General features: G+C 40.2%; 1 protein-coding gene across 1 annotated transcript; it reads right to left on the reverse strand.

Moving 5' to 3' along the window:
• Positions 1-464: 464 nt before the first annotated feature.
• On the reverse strand, positions 465-18,332 carry LOC119720398 (fibropellin-1-like). The gene is made up of 15 exons (XM_038190062.1): positions 18,222-18,332; positions 16,149-16,315; positions 14,053-14,188; positions 12,270-12,415; positions 10,748-10,899; positions 9,788-9,898; positions 8,134-8,375; positions 6,461-6,648; positions 5,653-5,880; positions 4,318-5,406; positions 3,854-4,029; positions 3,098-3,284; positions 2,521-2,686; positions 1,707-1,801; positions 465-921 (listed from the first exon to the last, which is right to left on the reverse strand). Exons 1-15 carry the CDS (start codon positions 18,255-18,257, stop codon positions 564-566), a joined length of 3,477 nt encoding a protein of 1,158 aa, XP_038045990.1. The 5' UTR covers positions 18,258-18,332; the 3' UTR covers positions 465-563.
• Positions 18,333-24,422: the final 6,090 nt, after the last annotated feature.

The raw sequence follows: 24,422 nt of genomic DNA on the forward strand, positions 1-24,422 counted from the left end.
TTGCTGGGACCCATCCTCATTCTTCCAAAAGACTTCAAAATGTTGCACTTGTGTTTAAATGAAGGATACCCAGCGCCTCTATCGTTCCAAATCGTCAGACAAGTCCTGCCTCTCTCTGCATTCTCCATTCTCAAAAATCCTCATTTGCTTCAGCACCATTCATCCTCAATTCTCCAAAATCCTAATATTTCTCAAGCACCATTCATCCTCAACCCTCCAAAATCCTCCAAAACCGGGGGATTTTTGAGGATTAAGGCTGGTTACGGTTTTAAGGGACGTGTAAACGTATGTTTCCATTACATGTATTTTGTATCGTAAACAGCACCCCTATCACTGCAAAAACTGGAGTGTTAAATTTACACCATTGGTATCTATATAGGACCATCTGGTGTTAGATTTTACTGGTGATGTCCTATATAGATACCGAATGGTGTTAAATTAACACTACAAAAAAAAATCCCATTTTGAATTCACACGACCGGACAATTTTAGGATTTTGCCGCATGGTCATCCCCCATCCGCCACACTCTCCGGCATGGATTTACGCCACTGATATGTCCTACTTAATAGTACGAGTTCTCCTTGGCCACAGCTTTGGCCTTGAGCGCGGGAATATCGGCGTAGTAGTTGCTTGCTTTCTCCCCGCCCCCATCCAAGGCAACGAAGAAAGCCTTCTCGGCACCGGCAGTGGCAGACCCACAGTAGTCAGACTGGTCACAGCTCGATGTGTACGCGGGGTTGACGGACTCCACCATGTTGGGACGGTCGGGTCTTTTGGGTAGAGTAGGGGCGTCATCCTTGATGCGGGCACTGTAGGCGATGTCCACCTCCCCTTTATGGGTACTGAAGGTCGTCTCGAGGGCCGATTGGGCCCGGTCGCGACCTCGGTACTTGATCGCAGCATCCTTGGCTCGACCGAGGCTGTAAGAGCAAAAACATACGTCTTAGGTAGTACTACTCCGATATAACCTTAAGTCAGAGTAACTGAAAAATGTCACACTTGCGGTCAGCTGACTACAACTATCAACGGAAAATATAGATATCGTCAGCCGGGTGTAATTAAGACTGATTGCTAGCTAAATCTCATTTCTTCAGGGTGCAATTTTTATAAGAGGCATAAAGAGCTGTTATACTGGAACATACATTGGAAGCTAAGATAACGCGTTTTCTAACGAAAACTACACGCAGCAGATGCTTTCTTTGAACTTGAATTATTAACGGTTTGTTCTCATTTTTAGCGTTTCACCGATGTATAAACATTTTGAGCGTTTCACTGATGTATAAATATGGTTGGCAGGTCGTGAAACTGAAGAAAAAAAACATAGAAAATGTGACTTAAGTTCAACATCGTATTATCTTGAGGAAATAAGACTTTCTTCATCGGAATACCCTACTTTTTTCTCTATTTATAAGTATACTGGTCATTGCTATTTTCCTTTTGAACTTTGAACTTAATAATTTCATAAGTAGACATAATTTATATTGTTAAAGAAATCGTAAGAGCAACAATTTTGATGGCTAAAATTGATCGTTACATTGATGATATATCTGGAAACTGCTCTGATATACCAGCACCCATCGACACCTTTTGGAAATGCATTTTCAGACATCTTTTCTCCTTCTGTCCTGGAACTATATGACGTCCTGATTCGGAACTACATGACGTCCTGATTCGACTTGACCTGAACTCGAGCATTATTACTTACTTTCCTTTATGGTAGAAGAGAAACCCGACCGCAACAATCGAAGCTACAATAACGACAACGAGTAGAATGATGTACCAGTTGGAACCGATCCAGCTCTTGGAAAGAAATCACAAATATATGGCTTTATCGTCTGTCATATCCGATCACCATAGTTGAAATATCACCATTATTTACTTCTGTTATCACCATCATCATAATTATTTTCACCGTTATCAAGTCGACGTTATCACCATCCTCACTGCCATCACCGCCATTTTCACTATCATTTTCAACCATTACTGTTATTTACATCATCCTTCTATTGGCAGTTTGTTCATCATCTCGTGATCAGTTTTATATTTTGAAAACGCGAATTTACTATTTTATAACAAGAATGCTACAGGCGAATCGAGTTGGCAGCCACAAAAAAATAATCCATGGATTTAAAGACAAAAATTAATTATAAGTTGATCATCCCGTCAAACTGAGATAAACATTCGAAGAGGAAAGATGAATTTGGGTAAGGAGTTCCGCAACGAATCAGTGAGAGGGAAGGAAGTCAAGTAACTACCTCAACTTGCGGAACAAAAATGACGTAAGAACGAAAGGAGGCAGGAAAACCGAGGAGAGCGGTGAAGATGTGCGATGGAGCAATGAGAAAGGAAAGCCCTCCTGACAGAAGGAGGGGGTCAAGGAGGAACCTAAGTGTCTATCAGTGAGAGAAGTTCTATAGAAGAGCCACATGTTCGCCTGACTTCACATCGTGCCACGATAGATCTTTAAAATATTGTAACTGATTCAAAGTTTCTTCCAGTTAAGGGGAGAAATCCTATACCTCTGACGGGTTCTCAGTGTATGGCTCCGCCGATCCCTTGTAGATGTCGAAGCCGAACTGGGCAGGAAGATCCGTCGGCGCCCCATCAATCCAAGCCTCCATGGTGTCCTTCTGTAAGTAACCCGACTCAGTCCAAGCTAGAAAGGTGACTCTGGTCAGTGGTGAGCTGGTGGTGATAAAAAGTTGATGTTCTGTGATTAGAGCCCGATGCATGGAATTCATAGATCGTCTCACTGTCAAATAGTAATAACGGATTTGCTGATCGCTTTATGTAGTAGGGTTGCCTTTGCGCGATTGTATGGAGTGCCTTAATGTGTATTATCATGCCAATAAAATTGAAAGTCATATAAACATTTGGAGGCAATTGTTTTTGATAGATAGCTTGGAGATTTTTTTAACTAGATTGTTAACAGTGCTTTTCTCAAACCAAAAATGAATTAATATTCTTTCGGTAAACTAATTACGAGACGATTAACTTGACATTATAGCAACAATTTGGCGTCATCAACTGATAATTTCATTTCAATTGTCTGTGTCCATTAAACCTTGCAAGACAACTGTGGAATAATATATATACCTATCGGTAGACTTGACATAGTCCTCTGTCAGAATTATTTCCACGGTCACAGTTTCTCCGGTGTCTCTGCGCACGCGCGAATGAAGTGCGTAGAGTTTCTGCAGCAGATTGGCCAATTTGGTTTCAAAAGCAGACTGATCTCCCAACTTTCCAATCACCATGACGACGGCACTGTACAGTTTTGACTCTTAGACACGTGACAAAAGAAATACAGGAATTTGTTTATTTCAATGTCGTGAAACGATTGCCCCAAAATAGATGATGAATACAATTTAAGGTACTATACTATAAGCTTTGATTTTGATTTTGAAAATGCAACAATTAAAGTACTTGTGAAAAATAGGCCGGCATTCAAAATGTGCTTAATTATGTGCGAATTTGGAGCACAACTACTCGGCCCGATTCCTAATTTCGCGTTCGTTCGATTCCGCTTCTGCGCCGAGTTTTATCCAGCCAACGACCGCTACAATATTATCACAAATAATAAATGGCAGAAAATATTATCGGGTAGGGCTTGATTCGTGTAAGTGGCATTGGGGACACTACATCACCAAAAAGCAATATGTCAGGTGTAAAAGTAGACAACAAAAGACACCAGGGGACTTTTTTTTCGAAAACCTGTTCAGAATTTTTTTTCTGGATTTTTTCCATTATGAAATATCAAGCTCCAAATTAAGATGTGGTCCTATCGTAAAAAGGCTGAGTATGTTTTTTTTTTACCATTAAAGTACAAATTCCATTTTGGTCTTGTCTTACCTATGTCGCAATTGGTTCCATAGAAGCCGTCATCACAGGTGCATTTGTAATTGTAATCGTTAGCGCTGTTGGTGTTTTCACATGTACCGTTCTGACACGGTGGGTCTGGGAGGGCGCATGGCTCATCTATCACCGTGTCACACTGAGTGCCCTCGTAAAACACATCACATTCACATCTGTATAAACCAAATAATGCTCAGGTAAATGCGAGTCACGACAGGTCCATCGTATGCAGCAGCCATATTGGAAATATATTTTGTTTATTTGAATTCAGCGTCAAGTTTGAATACGCCACATGGTCTGTGCATGCGTATGCCTGTGTGACAAAAGCTCATACACCCATATTATGGCTGTCAGGCAAAGGGTCGTATGGCCTATACCATTCTCGCTTCTTTAATTTTCATACGATTTTCATGAGCTTGCGGATTATACCAAAGTCCTACCAAAAAACTAAGGCTGCTCACCTGTAGCCATTCAACTCATCCACACACGTTCCGTGCTCACACGGCGAGCTAGCACACTCATCTATTTCGTTCTGACACAGCACGCCTTCATACCCCGCCGTGCAGTTGCAAACGTAGCCGTTGATGAGATCCCAGCAAGTCCCGTTCAGGCAGGGTGAGCTGTTGCACTCGTTGGTTTCACTGTGGCACGTTTCTCCGCCGTATCCTGGCCGACAGAGGCAGGTGAACCCGTCCAGGTGATCGGTGCAGGTGCCCTGGTGTAGACACGGCGAGCTGGCGCACTCGTCGATGTCTTTGTCGCACGTTTCTCCGCCGTATCCCGGCGGACAGAGGCAGGTGTACCCGTTCAGGTAATCGGTGCAGGTGCCCTGGTGTAGACACGGCGAGCTAGCACACTCATCTATTTCGTTCTGACACAGCACGCCTTCATACCCCGCCGTGCAGTTGCAAAAGTAGCCGTTGATGAGATCCCAGCAAGTCCCGTTCAGACAGGGTGAGCTGTTGCACTCGTTGGTTTCACTGTGGCACGTTTCTCCGCCGTATCCCGGCGGACAGAGGCAGGTGTACCCGTCCAGGTCATCGGTGCAGGTGCCCTGGTGTAGACACGGCAAGCTGGCGCACTCGTCGATGTCTTGGTCGCACGTTTCTCCGCCGTATCCCGGCGGACAGAGGCAGGTGTACCCGTTCAGGTAATCGGTGCAGGTGCCCTGGTGTAGACACGGCGAGCTAGCACACTCATCTATTTCGTTCTGACACAGCACGCCTTCATACCCCGCGGTGCAGTTGCAAACGTAGCCGTTGATGAGATCCCAGCAAGTCCCGTTCAGACAGGGTGAGCTGTTGCACTCGTTGGTTTCACTGTGGCACTTTTCTCCGCCGTAGCCCGGCGGACAGAGGCAGGTGTACCCATCCAGGTGATCGGTGCATGTGCCCCGTAGACACGGCGAGCTGGCACACTCGTCGATGTCTTGGTCGCACGTCTTTCCGCCGTAACCTGCCACGCATTCGCAGATGAACCCCGGGTAATCGTCCACGCAAGTGGCGTTGTTCAAACACGGATCATTATCACACAGATTCAACCTTTGACACCTGATATTAAGGGGAAAATAGTTACCTGTTAAATTATGAGTAAAATCCACTGCTAGCCAGTCGGATAACAGACCAAGCGTAGAGCACTAATCAGATTCGTGACCCTCATAAATTTTGGTATTAATCCACCGCTGTCATTGATGTTCTTCTTACTGGAGAATTCAGTTGATCAACTTCCAATGGACAAACTGGTGAAATTGTTCACAAAAGTAATGCTTGCCCAATCATACACGGCGCCACACTTACCAGAAACCGTTGATCTCATCCACGCAGGTCTCATTGATATAGCATGGGAACGAGGCACATTCGTCTATGTCCATCTCGCACGTGTCACCCTCGTACCCGTCGACACAGTGACAGTGGTATCCAGCGAGCTCGTCCTCACAAGTTGCGTTATTTCTACACGGGGAGCTCAGGCACTCGTCCGTCTCCAAATCACAGTGTGTTCCTTCATATTCTTCTAGACATGCACATCTTTAGGGAAAAACAATTCAGTACATGGATTAATCGGAGGCCGTGCACTGTTCAAAATGTTCAAAGTTGTATGGTGACTTAAGCGTGCATGGAACTTTTTGATGTAGAAGTGACGACTATTTAAAAGTAAAAGTTAATATTGTTATTTAATGATCGTTAACTTGGTTATCGTTAAGATCGGAGTAAACCTAAAGTTTACACAACCTAGATATACCTCACGGTATACCAAACGTTAAATCTGACACCGTGGTAGCAAGGAGGTTTCGACCTCTCAAAGAATATGCCTTTGATGAGCATGACGACTATTTATAAAAGATATAGACATATATCATACTCGGCAATAGGGATAGTCAGTGAAGGAACTTGGGTTAATAAGTACACAGGTGTGTACAAAGTCACAGAAAAAAAGTGGGGGAAATGTCCCCCGATATTGATTGATGCCCATGGCCACAGTCATTCCATAATGTTATTGTTCTTTTAATTGATTGAATTATTGAACAAAGTCAATAATGGATTCATTACACTACATGTAATAGGCCTAATTTACGCGTGAATTTGCTTGGGATTCGATCGAACTTACTGATATTTCCCAATGAGATCATGACACGTCCCATTGTGAAGGCACGGATTGGAACTACATTCGTCTGTTTCCACGTCACACAAGAGGCCCTCGTAGCCCGTCTCGCACAGACAGTGAAATCCGCCCACTCGGTCAACGCACGTGCCGTTATTGGCGCAGGTTTGGTTGATGCAGTAATCGATATCGACCTGTTAACAAAAGAAACTGTTCATTAGCAAGAAATAGACATCATTATCAATAATAGGGTAGATGTAGATGTAGAAATCCGGGGACTGACAGCTGTAGGCTTATGTCATGTTATGCACAGAAACTTTGATAATACGAAGTTCACCCAACTGATTCTGTGTAATTATGCTCGAACATCTGATCTGATCCGATATCACCGAGAACAGCAAATTTGTTGTTGGCCTACCATTCAACAATAAGCACCAACATAAGATTTTCTGAATAGGCATACAAAATACGTGTGTATAACAAACAGAAATCCCACTTTCAATTAAAATATACTTTCTAATGGCGTTTCTAATATATTTATTATCAAGGCTGGCAATTTATGGGCGAGAAATCCGCACTCTAAATGTGGGAAATGCACACGGTAACTGGTTGAAGTAAATGTGTTCATAAGATGGAATTTGCGTCGGGGTGATGTAAATCAAATTAAGTTTTTCCCTTCACCGACGTATAAAGACTGTATAATAAGTCTGCGTGAACTTCAGTCTACTTCCATTTATGCAGTGCATTTATGTAAGCAGCGTATTACATAATTTATGCAGTGCATTTTTGCGGTGAGATCCAATCGCGCATTATTTTTTTTCCAACTTTCAGTCGGGAGGTAACACACTGAGTATACAGTGTTTATACGTCGGTGCGTGCAAAAGCTAATTTGAAGTAAATGTGCCTGGTGTAAATGAACAAAAAAGACGACTTCCGCAATAACAGTGGATTTGATGACAAATCGTTATAGATATACGTGATAGTCGTATTTTGTCCGTGAACTTCAGTCGACCTCCATCGGCGTGGCTGGTATAAGACTAGTACGTAATCGGCCGGGTTGCGACAAATCTAACGACTTGACGGTTACGTTCTCGCACCGTTATTCATTCATGTAAGCAGCGTATTGCATAATTTATGCAGTGCATTTTTGCAGTGAGATCCAATCGCGCACCTCTATGCAAATGAGGACTCATTCGTTCTGTTGCGTGGGGAGTTCTTCTCAATACGTTGGGGGCATGTCTGCAGATCTTGCGACGTTTTAACGACTAATACACTCAGCTAGGTCAATTGTGCGTAGAAATAAAATGTATCATTGTGATGTACTTCATTTATTTGAGTCGTGTATGCCCTATAATGAATATTGTAATGTTGCACAGCACAAAGTAAAAACCCTCGAAGTAAAGAGAATGATCTTCCGTGGTGGCCTAGAATACACTCTGGAATCTGAACCAATCAGAGTGCTCGCATAGAATTCGCTAGCGATTCAAAATGCTCCCATATGTTGTGTATAAAATTAAAAACGTTTTCGCCAACTCGGTAATTGATCATCAATAGTTAACATCATTTGTTTTGAGAACTAGATTATGCGCATTGCAGCGATATTTTGCGTGCGTGGAGCCAGTAACCGTACATTAAACAATTACCGACTTGGCACCAACAGAGGAACATGAATCCGTTACCTCGCAAAGATCTCCAAAATAACCCAGAGGACACACACACTTGAATTGACCAATCAGATCATTACACGTGGCTCCGTTGTGACATGGTTGACCTGCGCAGTCGTCGTACTCACAGAACTCGTCCGCGTACACGTGACCAGGGGGACATGCGCAGGTGAAATTTGCCACGAGATCGTGGCAAGTCCCGCCGTTCTTGCAAGGCGTGGATGCGCAATCGTCCACGTTGATGTCGCATGTCGGTCCTGTGAAACACATTAACGATGTGGTTTATACAAATATGGTTAAGCTATATAACTCAAAAAGTCCTTGTAGTTTTTGAGTAGTTACAAGGGACACGATGAAAAGGAATCATATGGTATTCCAAGTGGAAAAACATAATTAAAGGGCTCCTTGCAATGTAATTATTTTCATGCAGTCACTGCGAGTACACATTTGTGTCCCATTTAACCTTATATTGAATTTTCGTTTTGAGAGTTTTCAAGGGTATTTTTAATTTGTTTCGTTTGGGTTTTTATGCTAATGTAAATTTACATATTGATGACCAAGAGTGTGATGTCATTTCAGGCAGACAACGTTACAGTTATTTTAGCACAAAATTACCTGAGTTTTGGATATTTTGCTGTTGTTAATTTCCTTTTCTTTTGTGTTTCGTTGTTGTGTCAGTACATATCAGTACGCCAGTGAACACTTTTCTCAGAAATGTTTTCATTGAGCAGATTGTTGGAATTAATTTTGAACAGAAACCCCTGAACTGAACAGTTTCTTCCTGAAACTTTCCATCAACAGCGGTCTCAGTTGTCCGGAAAAGCATAGACAATTGTAAATGTTTGTGCACTTCCGAATAACATTGACCATTAAGGGGTGTTAATAGTTTTCATACATTTAAGAGGAGCAGAAAGTTGCACAAAATAATGGTAAGGAGGGCAACTTTTGGTAAAACCGATCAGACAGGGATATGGTAACAATGGACACGTGGCATTTTTAACATTCTCCTAGTGGCAGCAGTATATATAGCAAATATTTTACTGTACAAACGATACAAAACAGTTTTTCTTTTTTGACTTAATAGTTGTTTCGAGTTATCGGAGTTTGACTTATCAAGATTTCACCGTATAAACGGTAAAAAAAACCCAGTCAACTCCACCCATCTAGCTAGTAATTCATACACAATACATGTGGTCGCACGCTGCACTGAGCACATAATGAAAGGCCATTATGGGCCTTATTCACGAGTCGGCCATATTGGATTGAGAGTGAGGTAAAATCTTGATTTTTTGAACTTGTGTAGAGAAATGACGGCAAGTTAATCACTAATTAATTCCAGTCTGCTTCACATGAATAATTTCATAATTTGAAATTTGTAATTAAACGTTCAATAAATGTTTAAAGCCAGATTAAAAAAAAAAAAAAAGACTGTAAAATAAGGCTGCATTATGCCTGGATAAATAGTCTGGCACCATCCCATTCAACAGTTAACAATTAATGAAATACAGTCAAGGAACTCGACAAAAATGGTCAACTCGTGAATAAGGCCCATTGTTCAACAGTCTGATGTTGTCCCAACTCTCTCTCTTTATCAGCTCTGCGCCAGAAGGGTATGTAGCGCGCTCAACTGTTTATTTACACAAGAAATCGTTAAAATGTTTTCACTTACCAGTCCAGCCATTTGTGCAGGAGCAGCTGAATTGATCGACCCCGTCAACACATACGCCATTAACACAAGGATTAGACTGGCATTCATCGTAATCAAGCTCGCAATTGGATCCTGCAAAGCAAGAGGACCGAGACAAAATGTTGATGGGAGTTTACAATTAAAGGCCGTGCTCTAACTCCTACGACTTAAAGGGAATATACAACATTTGCAAACATCGAAAAAAAACTACCCCGTTTTTACGAAATACCTTACTAGGATGTTGGCAAATGACAGTTTCAAGCATCTTGTAAAATTATGGCACCTGGTGTGAAGTCATTTTCGAGAAAATGGTATTTTTGTATACATTTCCAACGGTGGTTGGCCGACGAGCTTTGGAAAAACCTAACTATTTTTCAACTACTGCTCCAAATTTACCATTTTTTCAGTCCAAATTTTGTTTGCTATTGGTTTCATGTTCATGAACGGGTGCAGGCCAGCTAGACTGGTTCCCTTGCCTTACAATTTTCCATCATCTATAAAATGATCCATTTTATCTTTTGTGGAGTCAGGGAACCAGACTACTTGAACATTTTTGTTTTTCTTGGCTTTTCCAACCTTGTCGAACACAAAACTTCACAAATGTCAGTGTAACAATATTCTGATCTATTATACTAACCCCTTGAATAGTTCATTTCCGAAAATTACAGCAAAAGCCAATGATGTACATTCCCTTTAAAGTCACTGGTGCACATATGGTATGACAACTTACATAGTCATCTTAAAGAGCAAAAATAACATCGAAATCACTGAATGTTGTCCCTATTCCCGTTATGATAAATTATCAACATGCTATCCTTTCAACGTCTTCCCAAGCCGAGCCAAAAGGGTCTGTAATTAGTCTGAAAGTTTAAAAACAAATTGTGTGTATTTCACCAAACATTAAGCTGCGAAACAAAAAGACAACAAAAACAGTGGATGTACCGTCCCAGCCATTGTAGCAAATTTTGTCTCCCGTAATGGCGTCGCATCGGTAATGTCCATACTGGTCATCCCTGGGAATACAGTGCACACTGCAGTCGGAGCCATAGTAATAACTGTCGCAATACACCCTCACTTCAAAAATGAAGTCGATCCTAGAATTTTTTTTTTTTAAGTTAAGGAGAGAGAGAAAAGCAAACAGATGAAGAGTGGGCAACACAAATTATAATCTCCAAATTCTACAAAGGCTTGCCTTAAGTAGTTAAGTCTGCGAGAAAAGAACTGTCAAACGTTTTACTTTTTCAAGCCATGCATTCGGAGAACGTTTTAGAGTGCACACACCCACGAAATACATATTTTGCAATTATTTTGGAGGCAGGTATAGTTGTTGAAGACCAAATGTCTGACCTTGATTCTTCTTTGACATTTCAAATTGGTCTTGTGAGTGATATGATAATTCACGTGCCACCTGGAGCTGTTTTTGCATGATTTTGATTTTTTGGCTTAGCGACCAGGTTATAATGAAAAATGCCATGTGATTCATGTAGTATTTTCTGATGAGAACCATTAAATGGGAGCCGCTAGGTGGCAGCAAACACACCGGTCCCTTTTCAATAAACCACGGCGAGTGACCTAAATTTGAAAATCATCTGGTACACAGACTTACTCAGAATGCTTGGCACATTTTAACTTTGAATTTTCCAGACCAAAAACAATGTTGCTAATCACATGATTCGGGGCAAGCTCTTGCATAGTTAAGTAAGGGATGCTCAGCACCAACACATTGTTCACAATGGGTGAGAATGGCACAAAGACACCAGACCATGCCGGAGCTGGGGGTTGCTAGCATAAGGCTTGCTCCAAATCATGTGATATAGTAACAGTCTATTTGGCTGGGAGAATGCAAAGTTAAAACGTGCAAAGCATTGGATTAAGTCGGCGTTTCAGATGCAAATTTAACTCGCAACTGGCTTATGGAGTTTCTACAGGTCACTTGGTGGTCGGTCGGTCGATCAATCGATTGGTCCCCGGCAAATTGACCAAAATAAGCCCATTAGTTTCCCATGAAAATAAACACCAAATTTTAATTTTGAAAAAAAAAAGGCAAACAACAAAAATTAAATACTTAACAGCTTTTTTTTGGTAAAATTTCGGAAAGCTGTTCTTCAAAAGTTTGTAAATGGGGGCAAAACATGTGCAGTAATGTTAAAGTCACGTGGTATTTATCACAAATCGCTAAAAATCTAAGTATAAATCTAAAGTATGGTGTTCCATATGTGCCATCGGCGTCATATTTCTGGACGTCGCATTTTAAAGCTCTGGCAAGGATCATTTGATGGATTTCGTGCAAGACTTTCATGCAAGGCGGCCAGAGCTCATTGTGCACTCGCATTTGTTAATCTAAACTATACATAAACGTGGATAGTAATTTTTTCAGTGTATTATTAAAAAGCGAATAATTGTTTTTATTGGTAGATAAATCTTTCCTTTTTTTGACATTCATGTCCTAGTGACGTACTGTGACCGTGAACCCAGCCTATACTGCTCCCACGTCGCGGTTGATAGACTCCGTGCAGCCTCTTTATAAATGGTCCTTCTATCACGATCAATCTCGTCATCAGCATTCTGGGTATCCAGATCCCAGACTCGAACGAAGACTTGCATGCTACCCTGTCAAACAATCGAAAATACGAACACTTAAAGTCGGATTGCAAATATACATGCACTCACTCATGGGAGCGGCTAAAGCCACGTCATGTAGACTGATGTATGTTACTGCATGCCAGCCGCATTTTCGATCACACACACCAAGCAATCACGCTTATAACCATGATTTGATTTCGATGTAAAAGAAGTGAACAAAACTGTTAAACAAAGGAGCGGCAGCTAATGAGAGTGTAAAGGGAGTTCGGCGCTTCCGAAGCCAGCCTCTTTATTAGACTAATAGGCAAAATAGGCCCGCTCGAGAACAAAAATGCATATATTTCTTTTCATAAAGAATAAGGCAAATTACAACTAATTATTTAAGGCCCTTCGGTTTCTGTACAAGTGTGATTGTAACTACTTGGACAACCCCCACCCATTCTGGTAAGATATCGGTCATGTACTACAGTGAGTGCAACAGTTCCGGCATCGACAGTTCCAGATCACTTGATTAAATAGAAATCAATTCAAGTATTTCGAGACTTTCGGTTTACCAATTTGAAGGTCTATTATTTTGAAAGTGTCGGGAGAAAAAAGAATTTTTGGAAATCACTTAAAAATTACCCACGATCCAGTTCGGTGAAATATCGGCGTGTTTGGTAACAGACCCGTTAAAGGAAGCGCGTAAAGGCAAAAATCTGGTTTCCGGTGTATGGGAAGGTAGTGTACATTATCGTTTCCTTTTCTTCATTATTGGTTTTCTTATAAGGACATAATCTCAAGTATCACTGAGTAATAATAATTTTGGTATTTGAATTAACTGAATTGCTGTATTCGCCGAAAGGTTGTTATTCCGCGAGAGACAGTTGCGGATCACCCATGCACCCGATGCAGTTTTGTGTGCAGTTTTACGAAAGGCCGTTTGTGCCATCGAATGTATAAATTGCTCTTTTGCAAGTATATGTTTGGTGAATCTTGTTTTTTTATGTATATGTTTGGTGAATCTAGTTTTTTAGATGTATATGTTTAGCAAGTCTTGTTTTTTGGATGTATATATTTGGCCAGTCTTTTTTCATGTATTATGTTTAGCAAGTCTTATTTTGTGGATATATATCTTTGTAGCTTTGATGCTTTACTCTTAACTTTAAAGAGGATAACAATGTCAAACAGTATTCGCCAAACATATAACTAAGTCTTGCAAAAAAAACAAGACTTGCCAAATTTATACTTGCAAAAAAAACCAGATTGCCAAACATACACGTGCAAAAAACAAGATTTGCCAAACATATACTTGCAAAAAACAAGATTCGCCAAACATATATATCCACAAAACAAGACTTTAACATATACATACAAAAAACAAGACTCGCCAAATATATACACAAAAAATAAGACTTGCTAAACATATACATCCAAAAAACAAGATTCACCAAACATATACATCCAAAAAAAATAAGACTTGCTAAACATATACATCCAAAAAAACAAGACTCGCCAAATATATACATCTAAGAACGGCGAAAGCAGTTGCTTTGTACAACAGCGTGCACAGTGGTTCCTCCAATGAAGGGTGCCTCGTAAAGGTGTACATTGATCTGGGCCCAGTTTCGCCATCTATAAACGCTAAATATAGTGTCCTATAGTGCCACTGTTGAACAGCTTACCGACCAGGAGTCGACACGTATGGTGTACGGGTTCGCTATCAGGTTGGGTATGGTGGAGGGGAAGTTGAAGTTGTCGTTATCCTCATGCAGTTTCGCTGTTGTGATAGCTGCCATGTCGCAGGAAGTACCCAAGGGACTTGAAAGTGTTCAAAGAGAATGATTAAACACAATTTGATATTTGAAGAGGCCTCCAAAACTGAACATGAAATCAATAGGTCTAAAGAAAGAAACAATTCGGAAAAGGCCTAATAAGAAGCATCACAACTGTCCTCGAGTGCGGTCAACACCTAACGAGCTATCGTTTATTTGTTTGTAACAAAACCGACACTTAGTTTGGCCCTCTTCAAACCTTCTCAGAAAGCAAATTTCACTCTGCACTAATTACATATTCATTTCCATATATCCTTACTTTTGCCTTAACATTGTAGTTAATAGCATATGATTATATATAATAGCCTTGATTCAAGACGTCACTGTTTTTCTTAAAGATGGGGTCAATTTTCAAGGTACGGCGTCGCACTCGAAACACTAGTTTTAATTATTCTGTCTGTAGGCCCCTATCTCCAAGCCATTTCCTGACAAATGAGGGCATCGCTGTGGTGTCACTATGGGCACACACTGTGCATACACTTAAGATATTTTCACAATATGAACACCAACATGTGTCTGTCACTAAAACTTTGGAACATTAAATTTGCTCACTTTAAAGGGCTCGTGCGATTGATTTTTCTTAAAAACACATTTTTAAAACTTTCTACTCCTTTTAAATGTATGAAAACTATTTCACCTCCCTGTTTGCTTAATTTTATTGAAAAAATGCACTTTATTAAACATTTAAAATTTTCCACAACTGAAGACGCTGTTGCTGTGATGTCACTTCAAGAACACACTGTTCAGTTTAAGGGTTTTCTGTTCAAATTGTGAACTCAAAATTTGTTCATTGAAAACATTTTGTGAGAAAGGTTTGCCCATAGGTTAACTGCGATGTACTGACACAACTAAGGAAATCACCAAAGAAATGTAAATTGACGACAGAAAATATCCAAAATTCTAGCAACTTTTTTTGTGCTGAAATAGCTGTAACATTGGGGTTTCTTCCGCAAGGACATCACAGTTTTGCTCATGAAAATGAAAACTCGCATTAGCATAAAAAAAAACGAAAGGCACCAAAATACCCTTTAAAATGCCAAAAACCAAAATATTGAAAATAAGTTTCGCGATTCTGATATCTGTCATTTCGCAGGCAGGACCAGGGACTTGAAAGTGTTCGAAGAACACAGTTTGATTGTTTCCAAAGCTGAACATGAACTATTGAATGGGACACAAAGTTGCATTTACTAAGTCAACAAACTAAGTCATGTACTAAGTCAAAAAACACAGACACTGAAGCTGCTGTAAAACTGATGCTTCTAGATGACGTCACTGTCTTGCTTATGAATATGGAAATTCGCATCAGCATAAAACCAAAAGACTCAAAGAAAAAAAAAACTCAAAGAAATGGTTGTATTAAGTCAGAAAATCGTCACAGACTCCACAAACTGACACTCACGTGTAACCGCGTAATCAACAATTTCGGTTTCACGAACTGACACGCGGTGCACTGACGCGAAATAGAATGATATTCGTTTTCACGAACTGACACTCAAGCATATGTTGCGGCAATACAGTACGGAGAAAAACGGTAATCCATCCGTATACTTGTGGGCTTACACAAAAATGTCATTAACAACCGTTTTAACTGGTGAAATAAATAAAATCAGTGTCAGTTCGTGAAAACCGTTGTATGGAGTGAGCGCTGAAGTGCCGCACTGTGGCCGGGTAACAGTCACTCAGGCGCGGTTCGCGGTTCTGGGGGGGGGGGGGGCTGGGGAGCGTCGGCCCCCGAAAATTCTGTTTAACCCCCCCCCCCAAAAAAAATTGCCAAACAAAAACATTGAAAAAAAGTCTAATGGCAGTAGCAAATGTTAGAAGCTGACGTAACATGCGAACGGTATACCCCCAAACTGTCCGGACATTATGGATTTTTTTAGATTAAATAAAAATTCTATCACATATAATTATATTAATACTTGAATGATACCGACTATCTAACGTACCCTGTATCGTCGCCGTCGATACATACAAAGAAGTAGTTATCACAGAAGTCATCGCAGCCACCGAAGAAGTCATCGCAACAACCACCGTCATAATCATTATGGTCGGAATTGTAGAAAGATACAAACTTGAACTGGACTGTAGCAGTCGCCCATACTAAAAGGAATACCTGCCCAAACAACATCAAAAGGGAGTAATGACCTAAACAATGAACATGACTTGATTAAAGAGTTCAGACCAATAGCCTACAAATAATTATGATGCTGGTCATTTTCCCCTATTTTGGCAATATCCCATAGGCAAGCTCGTTGGTCGAGCGGTAAGACGTGTACGCTAGTAAGCAGGCAGTCGTGGGTTCGAGTCCCACCCGAGTGATTCTTTTCACAATTTTTCTCACAATCACTCGGGGCAACACTGCGCATACAGCGTTCATAAAATCCGTCGGTGCAAGACAAAAAAACAAACGATATTTAATATCTTTGCAATCAAACATAAATATATCTAAAAAAGTGTGGTGTTATTGTAAAGTTTTCTAATGAGCCACCGATTACGGCGATCCGAAATCCATAAAAATTAACCAAGTTAACCACATCGAATTGTGATAGCAGCTAAAAGTAGCCATGCTTTAATAACTGCAATCCAGGTTTGGGTCAAGGGGAGAGGCGGGTATTAACTGCATGGGGGGGGGGGGTATCCTGCATTAAAGGGAAGATGCAACATTTGCAAACATCAAAAAACGAAATGATCACGAAATACCTTACAGAATTGCTAGGGATTGACAGTCTAAAGCATCCTGTAAAATGGTGGCTCCTGGTGTGCTGACATTTTCAAGCAAAACTGTATTTTTCCAATGCTGGTCGGCCAGGAGAAAACTCTTTTTTTTTTTTTTAACTGCTTTTCATATTTAGTTATTCCGCATTTTCTTTGCAATTGATTTCACACTTGTGAAGGGGTACAAGCCTGCTAGACTGATTATTTGACCTTACAATTCCCTAAAGTCTTTACATTACTCCGTCAGGGTCAGGGAACCAGACTACACAGAACATGATTTGTTGCAGCAATTGGTTTCATCTTTGTCGTCGAAACAAGAGTATTAGTGATCTATATATAATGATATATAACTTTTAACTAAAAACTATATGATAATAGAATGACCCTATCCAGGTCAACTTTGTATAATCTTCATTGTTATACCCCCCCCCCCCCCATGACAAATTTGCAACCCACATGACAAATTTGCTACAAGGTACTTGATCCTTGCATTTATATAGAATCTACTGCTAAATCAGTCATAGGCCTCAGTGGTTTACTGCTTTGCAAATATGCTGAAAATTCGAAGTCATAAAATATACACGTCATTATTGAGCCTCCATTGTATTCTGATCTACGAAGTAAGATAGGAAACAGAGGAACCAAGATAGTTGATGTAATACCAGTTCCGTTGTTTATAGTTATCTTTCTCAGACTATTGATAACCGTTTAAGTTCAACGTAAAACAAATGGACAGTCAGTGGGCCTTGCCTGTATACATTAGCACAAGGCTAATTGGAGCGGAGTCAATTACAAATGTATACAAAACAAAACAATGGTACCGTAGTTTTTGCATTTGAACTTGGTGATATAGGTGATATGCATGGTCTTCGCAATATTCACAGTGTTCACTAAAAAGTCAAAACTGAATCATAGAAAGTTAGCCTACGAAACAACTATAGGGGGGGGGGGGGGGGTATTGCAAACTTTTCTGAAAGGAAATATCTTACATAAGCATGGTGCCAAATAAGGACCTGTATAAGAGCGATAGCCCTATTGATTTCTGCCTGCCCTTCCCCTTCGACCATCACTACAATCTCAAATTCTTCGACCATAATTTTCGACCGTTACATTCCAGATTAATTAAGTTGAAGGATCAGTATTGACGCATAGCCTATAGGCCAGGTCAATCAATAATAAGTCTCTTCTGGTGCAGTGCGTATTGTACCAGAGTCCGCCAACAGTAGGCCGAGTCGTTTTGGTTTAGAGTCTCAATAACACTTGTAACCATTATGAACAAATAAAAAAGATCTCAAAATTCTTACATGTGACAAAGTCGTCAACAGAAGAACAAACTTCATGTTTGACACAGGCCGCTTGCAAAGTAAACTCGTTGATATCCGTGTATAAATTTCTCGTAAACTAAAAATTTGTTGTGTTTTTATGATGGCGCAATAAAAATGGACTTTGGTTCCGTGTACGACTACCTTTATATTCGCAACCTGGTGAGAATGAGCAAATAAAATAGACCCTAAAAAATAACGGACCACGGAGTTTCGACTCTAATCAGTGCTAATGCTTTTGCAAATGAGGGTCATGGCCATAAACGTATGATAAAGAAACCAAAGTCAAAGGTTTTTTTTGAGGAATACAAAAGACGGTGTGGCGATAATCAGCAGTTGCGTAGAAATTGTTTGCTTGCAATCTTTATCTCACAACACTGCAACACCAAGGATCAGGAATGTCAACATAAACACTATAAATATGTCTGCCCTCCCCATTGCTGTATATATTTTGAGTCAGGTTTCTGTTGTCTGTTTTTTAAAAGCATTTGGTTCATTGCTTCATTTTCATAAGTAATCTTATCCTAATATAAGTGTTGTAATTTAGGTCACGAAAAATGTTACTTGGAAACTGCTTCTAGGTTTAAGCTTATTTAGGCTAAACTGGTGAAGAGTAGAACATAGTGAGTACAGTCATCTTCATCCAAGAATAGAATGATTAAATTAATTACTGTACTGAATCTAAACACAAATACTACAATTAAATAAAAAAACAGGTAACCAGTCATTATTTACACGCTTTGTTCAATTCTAAATCATATCAGCGTAACTATGGAGCTATAAAAAGGATAGCTCCATGGCGTTTCATCGTCCAGAAAATGTAACTTCAAACTACAGAAATATAGAATACTGGAAGGAAAATGTAGCTAAACTTAAAGTATATTGTCAAATAGGATACAAGTAAACTTTGAAAGGAGAAAACAAGTAAACTTTGAAAGGAGAAAACAAAATAAATTGGTCATCCCTCTAAATTGTAGAAGAGTCGAAAATGTATACAGTCATCTTCATCCAACAACTGAATGACGCTCAAAGCGCAAAATTCAAAATGAAAATCTAGAGGGCGCTTTGTCAAATTAAAATAACAAAAGAAGTAGATACAGTTGAGCGATCTACATAAATGCAATGAATATGTAAACATGGGACAAACCAAAAATCAAGGGGTCCGACGTTGGCTTGCGGATTGGGGACTCCCACGGTTTTCACCCATAATATATTGATAATTATTATAACAATAACACGGTCCGCCTGTCTGCATCAATCGGATACAAACATCTGACGGGCCTGGACCCCCCCCCCCACACACTCACAAACATTCCTGGATCCTCCCCTGAACGCACCTGATTCCTTTTTTTAAAAATAGCCAAATGAAGGCGGGGCAGGGGGGGGGGGGGCTGGCACCACATTATACTGGGACGCACTTTTATCAATTATGTATACTCGCGCTTACATTTTAAAAGCGTTTGTACTTTGTTTCTACACTTTCCAGTGCTATTGAATACATTTTAGTTGCTGGGACGTTCGGAAAATACCTCAAAATCCTCCTTTTTTCATCACAACAAAGTGGGGGATGACTCAAAGTGTGGGGGTATATACCCCCACCCCACCCTCGCCCCGGGAATTACGCCCCTGATGACGGCGCACGGAGCCAACGAGCCTGCCACTCGCATGGTCTTTTTTCGTGTACGGGAAGCCATACGCCTTTACTCAAGTCTACGGTCATGAAAAGGCATGAAAAGGCTTTGAGATGAAACAAAGCAAACCCATGAACCTTTGGCGACTGAACGATCTAAGCTCTGTCAAAAAGATTGTTCATAGAAATTGTTTTTAAAAATAATGCAATCCCCCCCCCCTCCCCGCTATCTCTCCGACACTCCAAAAAAGATACTGGTACCGTGACGTCCGAATGTGGACAAAATACGGACAGGACAGAGGCAGCTTGGTTAGGGGGGTAATTGTACAATTTTCTTTTATATAGTATTTATGGACTTGTGTTACTCGAACTCAAAGCGTCCCAGTATAATGTGGTGTCCAGGCCCCCCCCCCCCACCCGTCCCGCCTTCCCCGCAATACGGGCGTTTCATGTGCCACCAAAAGTTTGCCACGGAGAGTTCATTTTTCCTAGAGTGCATTGTGGGAGGTGGTCGACAAATTCGCAGCGCAGGACATTTTAAATTGTTAGGTTTTTTCCGGTCAGTAGTTTTGTAAGAGTATGATTCGAGTAAAAATCTGCCTTTTTCTTTACTTTGTATCAATATGGTGATTTTAGTAAGGCGGCAGACCGCTATACCCGAATTTATAACCACTTAGCTAAAGTTGTTTAATGACACTCATTCAAATGGGCCTTGTTTTGTAGACCGTAATTTGAAAAACTGACTCTCTATGGCAAACTCTTAGTGGCGCTTTGCATTGTGAATCGTTCGAATTTTAGGATTTTGGTTATCCCCCATCCCCCCCCCCCAACTCGCCAGCACAGATATACGCCACTGGCCGTCATTGCACTCGCGTGGTCACGATTCTAATCCTGCCACCGGCTGACGTTAATGTGACATTGTATTATAATGGCATCATTCCCTAGACTTAAGTAGCCTAAGTACAAGAAAAGATGAAGTTTCCCAAGCTAGCTAAGGGAGCTGAATTAGAATCAGATAAACAAAATTCCCGCGTAAATATTTGTAAACGGGTCAGTAGTTTGATATGAATATAATGAGGTTGGGGAAACTTGCTAGAATTTCTCTCAATCATAGCGACATCAGTGCCGGCCGAAAGACGTGCGACGCGAAACAATGATTGATGAGACAGATTAAGGACGAGCTTGGTACGGTTAATTGCTCGTACTGAATCTGAATAGTCAACTGCTCTGTACATGAGAATGATTGTATAAAAGAGTTACGTAACAGTGCTCATATGTATAGCACAATGCTGATGCATCTTTCGTGCAGCTATGAAACACAAAGTAACTCTCCCACTGCCGAAATAATGATTTTGATTTAAACGCAAAGAGAAAAGCACCTACTGAAACAGCCTTGTTGTTAAGCTGTCTGACAGCGGACCCAGGGTTAGGGGTTCGAACCCGCTGGTGCCATTATTTTGGTTTTCGATGCCCGCGGTTCTGTCACTTAAGAGTATTAATTTCCCGTCGTCATTTACCAACAGCAGTTAGCTCGGTCGGTCGGTAAGCTGACTCACAAGTTGGGACTGTCTGGGAAGTCCAGGTTGGCATCTGCGTATAGGTACGGGGTTCTTTTGCTGACTCGGCAGCAAGGCTTAGGGTGCCACCTCGTTTCCTCCCTTTATGGTGTCTGACTTTCGAGTTACATGGATGGACAGGGAAGGAGGTGTGGTGGGCCGGGTACCGAGTCCCAGAAGAGTTCTATATGGAAGTCGGTAAGGGGCTCATTGAGTTAGGGTCATAAGTCCGACTCCTGAAGACTTGGCCATCGCCACATAACTTTTTGTTTTATTTTCTTTCTTTTCTATCAGAGGACAATTGCAAGAATGATTAATTTGTTATATTGAGAGCTTGAACTGTAATCGTTCGAAAATTTTGTAATATTGCCCGAAAATAAAATAAAAAATTTAATCCAGCTATAATGTTTTTATTTCATTGTCGCAAAACTGCATGTACATGCTCAGTACCTTTGCGCATACCTTGTTCGGGCCTGTTCCCTGATCCCAGACTGCGGGGGAGGGGGGGGGGGTCTTTAAATCCTATTGTGGAATTTTTCTTATTTTTATATTTTTTATAGGCACATCCGTAGCTGTAAACCACCGTATATGAAGCGACTTCCTGTGCCGACATAACAGAATGTACAATCTTTTGACATGGGTTTCAGAACCTGATTTTAGCTTCGCGGAGTTTTGAGCAGCGGTGTTTATTGTTTACATTCTCCACTTTGTTCTTATTCCCTCTTCCCAAGCGGTAAAAAGGGGGGAAAAGAAAAAGAAAGGAAAAAGAGGTGCGAAGCCATATTGCTGTTTATTTGATGGGGGGGGGGGGGTAGGAAAAATGCTCCCCTGCTCAGGCTAAATAAAAATGATAAAATTGAGAATATAATGAAAAAATTAAGGAATATTGGGGAAAAAATGCTTTCCCCCCCGGAAAAAAATCCTGGCGACGCCCATGCCTTTCCCCTGCCTTCTCCATTCTTCGGAACACTGGTACCTAGGGCCTACGAAGCACTTAATCCGGGCCTGTACAGGGCTAGTCAAAAAGCAAGTAACTTGGATTTAATTTGATGCACCAATGAAGAATGTCTGAAAAGAGAATGTTCTTCCACTCATCTAAAAAAAAAAAAAAAAATAACTGAAATTGATCCATGCTAGCAGAAATTACCCATGTTTTACTGAAAGATCATATTTTTGTGGCCGTCTATGATATAACAGTAGAAGGTTTTGAGCTGAGTAAGAATTACAGATCTCAAACAGGCATTCAAATACATTTCAGATTTTAATCATTGAGTCAAGACTGAAATATTCTTTTTGCTGTCAAATTTTGTGTTTTAATTATGAAGAACAAGTCAGCTCTTCCCCCCTGAAATATTAATGGCAAATTTTGTCTGTTTCCTTTGCAACTTTTCATTCACTCACGAAGGTGGGAAACGTCCATGTTTCATTGTACTTATAATGGTATTCATCAATTCGCAGGACGCTAAATGATGAGTGGTGGACAACTGATTGTGTGATCATTTTGATTAAAAGAGACACAACGTAGGACTATATGCAAATTGCGTGAAAGTTTCAGAGTTACTAAACTATATCTTGTACTGTACCCCTATGTTTATTTTATGAAATGGAGCGAGCCACATATTTTTTGAAATGTTCTTTTCTAATTCTGTCATTTTGTTTCTTCTAAATACTCACCCTGTATATTGGACGTTTCGATGACTTATATAAGGGAATAACACAGTGCGAAGTACGATAAATACTGTTTAATAAATAGCTATTAGATTTATGGTACGTATAGGCAACTTGTCTGTAGCGCTTTCCAGCTCTTATTAAAGCTTTAGAATTTTAACAGTTCCCGAACATTTTGTATTCTTGATTTCCGCATAAATGTTGGTTTTATTCCTAAACACAGCGATACACTGTCAAAGACTTCATCAGGCTTGTCTCACGTTTTTCCTTAAAACGTCTGCAATTACTCTGATAATAATCATGTTCCTCCAGAGACGAAGGATGTTGACTTTGCGAAACATCATGTTTGGGTTGAGAAACAATTTTTTTCTGAAAATCGTTGGTTTTTCGCCACAAAGCCTCTTGCCGTAGAGTGATGGGATTTTAGTTAAATGATAGTGATGGTAAAATGGGGAATAAAATAGACATCTGGTTTGAATAGCTGATGTCTCCAGTCTTACTTATCAAGACTTCCATTCATTCTCTTCCACGGGGCCTGGAATTTTGTGCGTCAAAATACACCAAAATTCGCGTGTATTATGTTTTGTGATACATCAAGGCGCAGTAAACTCTCCTGTAAATTCGCGAACACTTCCAACAAATTTATGTATTGATTAAAGGTGAATTTAGCAGTTGTGTTAAACATATAGACATGGATAATAAATACTGCATATAATCATATTGGCAAATTGTAGTTTTCATATATCTGTAAAATCTCTTTTTGGTTTATTTCATCATCAAAAACACTAATTCAAAAACAACTTGCGAGTACAAAAAAGTTTAAATTTGGGTACAAACTACAAAAACGAAATTCTATACTGAGGTATCCTGCCTTATCCGATTGGTATCTAATAGGTTTCATATGGTGTTCAGTGTGACTACATTCCGATTTTTTTTGAAAGCGAAATCGTAAGGCGAAGTCACTTTTCAAATAATTATGAATTACTTCTTTAATGGCTTAATTTAGCCAATACACGTTTTTTGATCAAAAACCCAGGATGATTGAAAACCTCGTAAAGGGATACAGTTCAACGCTGAGATAAAGCAGTTTTTCGTGTGAAAAAAGACACCTAAATATAATGAGGTCGACTATATCCTATTTTCAACGAAATTTACAAAGAAGGGTTTTGATACAACTCGCATGGAAACAAATAACAAACAAACAAACAAAAACAAAATAAAATTTAACAATATAAATCTATATATATACACATATTATAGGCCAATCTGTGCTATCAATTATATCACGAAGGCCCCTTAACATGGCGACAGCATTGTGCTAGCTATTGT

The sequence above is a fragment of the Patiria miniata genome, unplaced genomic scaffold (assembly GCF_015706575.1).
Source record: "Patiria miniata isolate m_02_andy unplaced genomic scaffold, ASM1570657v1 HiC_scaffold_9, whole genome shotgun sequence".
Classification (NCBI taxonomy): Eukaryota; Metazoa; Echinodermata; class Asteroidea; order Valvatida; family Asterinidae; genus Patiria; species Patiria miniata.

Excerpts from the sequence above, each read along its gene's own strand:
- LOC119720398 (XM_038190062.1), bottom strand. The coding sequence starts at position 18,257 with ATGAAGTTTGTTCTTCTGTTGACGACTTTGTCACAT. Across the intron at positions 4,030-4,317 it reads GATGAGTTGAATGGCTACAG|ATGTGAATGTGATGTGTTTT; the intron begins GTGAGCAGCCTT and ends TGGTTTATACAG. Across the intron at positions 3,285-3,853 it reads TGGAACCAATTGCGACATAG|AGTCAAAACTGTACAGTGCC; the intron begins GTAAGACAAGAC and ends CACGTGTCTAAG.